At 39.4% G+C, this 5603-nt stretch overlaps 1 protein-coding gene across 1 annotated transcript in view; it reads right to left on the bottom strand.

Moving 5' to 3' along the window:
• The window catches only part of LOC128247365 (calpain-9-like), a 28521-nt gene that overhangs the window by 2117 nt on the left and 20801 nt on the right, over positions 1–5603 (bottom strand). The window contains exons 4-5 of the mRNA XM_052966710.1: positions 4809–4968; positions 2046–2223 (exon numbers count right to left, since the gene is read on the bottom strand). Of these exons, the coding sequence (XP_052822670.1) occupies positions 2046–2223; positions 4809–4968 (338 nt within the window). The remainder of the gene's footprint in view (positions 1–2045; positions 2224–4808; positions 4969–5603) is intronic.

The raw sequence follows: 5603 nt of genomic DNA, 5'->3' as shown, positions 1-5603 counted from the left end.
ATACACGCACTATATATTCTTTCTTCACTTCAGATTTATTATTGTTATTATTTTAGTGTCCTTTGTCTAAAACCTTTCGACACACGTCCTGTGACCTCTTCAGCGAATCTCCCTCCCATGTGTCTCCTCCTGTTCTGTTTAGTCCATTCTGTCTTTCTACGGTGTGTATGCTTATCTGTGCATGCGATTGCGTCTGTGTCTGTGTGAGTGTGTGCGCGTGTCAATATGTTTTGTATGTGTTTTGTGTGTGTGTGTGTGTGTGTGTGTGTGTGTGTGTGTGTTTGTGTGTGTGTACGAGTTTGCTTATTGTGCTGTTTGTACCCGTGTCTTCTATTTAATTTTTCTTTCATTTTTTTACTTATTTATTTCTTTGTTGTTTTTTCTCATTCCGTTCTAGGTATGTGTGTGTGCGTCTTTTGTGTGCATGAGTTTATGCATAATACTGTTTGTAACTTTTTTTTTCCTCATGGGTCATCATGTTGTGTAGTAGAAGCGCAATGGCCTAGTGGTTAAGGCAGCGGACTCGCGGTCAAAGGATCGCGGTTTCGATTCCCAGACCGGGCATTGTGAGTATTTATTGAGTGAAAACACCTAAAGCTCCACGAGGCTCTGACAGGGGATGGTGGCGAACCCTGCTGTACTCTTTCACCACATCTTTCTCTCACTCTTACTTCCTGTCTCTGTTGTGCCTGTAATTCAAAGGGCCAACCTTGTCACACTCTGTGTCACGCTGAATATCCTCGAGAACTACATTAAGGGTACACGTGTCTGTGGAGTGCTCAGCCACTTGCACGTTAATTTCACGAGCAGGCTGTTCTGTTGATCGGATCAACTGGAACCCTCGACGTCGTAAGCGACGGAGTGCCAACAACATCATATTGTGTAGTGCGATGGAGGTGTTATTGTTCCAGTCGTGCTGCTGCTGCTGCTACTGGTCTCGGCGTCGGCGGGATATTGAACACGGTGTTGTCCGCAATCGCTGCGCTCATGTGGACCGGATATTTAGGGACCATGAATTTGACATAGTGAGAACGAAGGATCTGGACCTTATTATTCTTAGTTTCCTGCCAGAGTTCTGTCTAAAACCGTTAGCCTATGGTTAGGGTGCTTGTTAGGATAATCTACTGTTACTTTAATACTCTGGTGGATGGAGTTGGCTATTTGCTGGATGCTCTGGTACTCGCACCTACCATTTTTCTAACCCAGTCGTAGTTTTGGGCGGTCTGTATGGCTCTGGTCCACCCGTCCCATCTCTCTATCTCTCTCTCTCTCTCTCTCTCTCTCTCTCTCTCTCTAGGGCCATTAAAGTTACAGTGAGGGATGTCTCCCTCTTACTGATCTAGTGGAGCAGAAACTACTTGTGGGATACAAACTCCTTTGTTGAAAGGTAGGGTTTCCGGATAAATGCGGCTCGTATCCTATGACTCATCACACGGATTGAAAAATAGAGTGTGAGGGAGTTTAATGTCATTTATGCTAGTATTATTTTCTTCTATCCTATCATTTCTCTGGTTACAATCTTTGATTGTCTTTTTAGTTGTTGTGGGTGGTGGTGGTGGTGGTGGTGGTGGTGGTGGTACAGCTGCTACTGCTGCTGTGTCTGTGCTATTGCTGTTGCCAGTATTGCATGTGTTTGTTTGCATGTTTTCGTTGTTGTTTTTGTTGTTGTTGTTACTATCCCTATTATTATTATTGTTATTCTTACAACTACGGTTATTGCTGTTGTTGTTGTTGTTTGTTTATTTGTTATTTAAGGCGGAGAGCTGGCAGACCCGTTAGCACGCCGGGCTAAATGCCTAGCGGTATTTCGTCCGTATTTACGTTCTGAGTTCAAATACCGCCAAAGTCGACTTTGCCTTTCATCCTTTCGGAGTCAATGAAAAGAGTACCAGTCAAGCACTGGGACGATATAATCGACTCTCCCTCTCCATCTGTAAAAAACGCAATGCGAACATTCACTCATAAGTTGGCAATTGATACAAATTTTCAACAGTTTAAAGTGGTCTAAGACTTTTGCACGGTAGTGTAATATAGATTTTACTTACGAAGATCAGCACTCCAATCATCGTGTCCATTTTCCACATTTTATTAATTATTTCAAAAAACTCTTTTGGAGTTCTTTTTTCGTTCTTCAAAATTATTTTCTCAGACAAACCTCCTGTCATATCTGCTAAAGCGTTGTGCACTAAACCGCCAGTAAGGTTCAGGTAGCATCCATTCAATCTAGAGTAATTTGATGCAATCAAATATGAAAGAAAAAAGGTTTACAGTTTCTGACTGGAGATTTTGGCTATAATTGTTATGATTAAATTCTGTGGAAAAGCCATAGAAAATAAAGAATACGTTACTATTTGTGTACGAGATGTATTTTTAATTACCTCTGCATAGTTTGGAAGGTTATATATAAATATGTATAAATATGTATATCTGCATATATATATATATATACACACATATATACATGTACAGCATTTATCTTCCAGAACCTTTGGTTCTAAGTTCATTCTAGATAGCTGACTTTTTTTTTACCGAACCGGGGTGGGGGTCACATACTCAATAATACAATTACTAAATTTACTTAAATAATAAAATAAAATAAAATTACCTGTAATTAAGTTTATTAACACTATAGTGTACGAGGTACAAAAGCATACTCAATATAGGTAAATTGAGTGGGTCTGTTCTTGATATCATCTCAAACAATGTATTACTGTACATGGCATATAACTGACCAGAATGTAACACACGCACACACACACACACACACACACACTCTCTCTCTCTCTCTCTCTCTCTCTCTTTGTATCTTTGTGTGTGGGTGGTGTGTAGCGGCTATCGTGTAGTGACCTCAATCACTAATTCAATATACGATGATCCTCCGTAACATGGGTCCCGGACTCAGTAGGGGCTCCGGTTGACAGTGCTTGCTGTGGGCGCCTATCCAAAATTACAGAACCGCAGCTATGGATATATAGACTCACTGCCTTGTAAGACAAACTTTATCAGAAATTAGATTGAAGCCCCCACCTAGGTTGTCCGATGTTCGACACGATGCTCTTCCTGGTGCTAAAAATAGTTTTCAGCTCTCATTTAGACCACACTAGCAATGTCGAGAAAGGTGTCCCGACGTCTAGGCAGCCCAGAATCTCCAGAAATGAGCCTAGACTTGTATCAGTTCTAATGTGGAAAGCGCAGCTACAGCACAGGATGTGATTTCATCTATTGTATTTGGCTGCAACAATTCAAATCCTGAATGTCAAACCAAGAGAAATAATCTAAAATTTTGGTTTAAAACTGTTTTATTAAACATAACAGTATTGTTCTCTGTCAAATATACAGCACAATATAAAGCGCAATTTTAAAGAAAGATTTGAAGATTTCAAATTTGGCATAAAACCAGCAATTTCGGGAGAGGGGCTAAGTCGATTACATTGACCTCAGAGTTCAGCTGGTACTTATTTTATCGACCCTGAAAGGATCAAAGGCAAACTCGACTCCTGTGGAATTTGAACTCAGAACGTTAAGACAGACAAAATGCCGCTAAGCATTTTGCCCGGCACGGTAACGATTCAGCCAGCTCGCTGCCTTAAAGAGATTTAAAGATTGAGAGACTAGATTAGTCAGTCATCAGAAGAAAGTATCTGGAGATAAAAACATCTTCCTTTCTTGATTTCTCAACTACTGATGAAGTTGTAGAGATACCGTCGTGTATATGACGTGTCTTGGGAGAATTTTAAACGTGATGAAATCCATTTCCTTTCGGGAATACCAAAAATATCCATGTCATATAAAAGTCGAAATATTATAAAGATGTTTCAGAAAAACGTAACATTCTATGACTCATATATAATTATTTCTTAGTTTGCAGTATTCTTCTTTCTTAATACTGATCTTTGGCATAAGGCTAGCAGTTTCGTGAAAGGCGTTATGTCTACCACATCGTGAAAGACGTTATGTCTACGACATCGACCCCGTGTTCAACTGGTACTCATTTTATCAACACCCGAAAGGATGAAAGACAAAGTCGACCACAGCGGAATTTGAACTCAGAACGCAAAGGTAGACGAAATCTTCTAAGCATTCTGCCCGACGTGCTCACTATTCTGAGAGCTCATCGCCTTCTTCTTTTTTTTTTTAATATTGCCTTAAATTAAGGCAGCGAGCTGGCAAATATGTTACCGCACCAGGCACAATGCTTAGCAGCATTTCATCCGTTGTTACGTTCTGAGTTCAAATTCCACCGAGACCGGCTTAGCCTTTCATCCTTTTGGAGTCAATAAAATAAGCGCCAGTTGAACACTGGGGTCGACGTAACCCCTTACCCGAAACTGCTGGCCTTATACCAAAATTTGAAACTAATATTGCCTTAAATTTGATTAGCAGGCGTGGTTTTACTTCGTAACAATAAGGTTTCATGTTCAATCTCACTAAATGACACCTTGGGTAAGTGTCTCTTCCACCACAACCTAGTGTCCACCGAAGGCTTGTAAGAGAAATTTGATCGATGGAAACTGTAAGTCTATCAGAGAGATCGCTTCTGTTCTTGGATGGTAGACTAAACTATAACCAAATACAACACCACCTTCACCTCGTCCTTTAATAACTTTAACAGAGTCCACTATGTTGCAAGCATTTCGTTAAAATCTTTGATCTGAGGATAACTAACCCCATTCATTATCGCCACCACCATCCCTATCTGAGAGAACTTGAAAAGGATCATGAGCGGCGCTATCCTTCCAAAAAGAAAGTCTCATAATTTCTTTAAGCCTAAAAATCGCATCATGTATAATAAAAAGTATGTTTCTTACTTTGCATATGCCTTCTCTACTAAAGGACTCCAAAATTCATCTGGTTCTTCTATGTTGCGGCAATAGACAAGTTTTCCTGTCCCTCGGTTTACAGGAAGTCGATCATCCACAAGAACTTCGATCCATTTTCCGAATCGCCAAAACCGGAAATGGAATATACCTTAATAAACGACAAACGTGTTTTTATTTTATTAACAAAGCATAATAATAACCTGCATTTAAAACAGCATTTAGTAACACAACCCTCTAACTCCGTGGTTCTCAGCTGGGATCCGTATTGCCCTTGGGGTCCATATAAGATTTTGCTGTTAAAATTTATGAGCCATACTTCTACAATGCACAAAATATTTTAACAATTTATTTTGTACAATTCTTTATAATATTTAATAATAAAATATTGGGTTGTCCGGAAAGTTCGTGCCGATTTTTAGTTGCTTACCTTTCGACTTATTTGCCATGCAACCACCTTAATTCTAGGAAGAGGGTATTTTCAAGTTAAAGAAAAGATGGAGACGCATTGTGCAACAAAATGCTTCATATTTGGTTGATTAAAAATGTAATGACAAATATTTATTGACATTTTTATTTCCTTTAAAAATCGACACGAACTTTCCGGACAACCCAATATAATAGGATTTTTTAAAGCATTGAATGGCTATGAGGGTACACCCGAGTAAAATACGAACTAAAGGGATTCATAGATTAAAAAAATGGTTGAGTACCACTGCCCTAGCTTATTGCATTCATAAGGAACATATTCCAAACAATATGAAACGTGAAAGAATTATAATTGTC

Source organism: Octopus bimaculoides, chromosome 3 (assembly GCF_001194135.2).
Source record: "Octopus bimaculoides isolate UCB-OBI-ISO-001 chromosome 3, ASM119413v2, whole genome shotgun sequence".
Classification (NCBI taxonomy): Eukaryota; Metazoa; Mollusca; class Cephalopoda; order Octopoda; family Octopodidae; genus Octopus; species Octopus bimaculoides.
The sequence above is the reverse complement of the archived record's forward strand: the minus strand, read 5'-3'. Positions and strand labels throughout refer to the sequence as shown.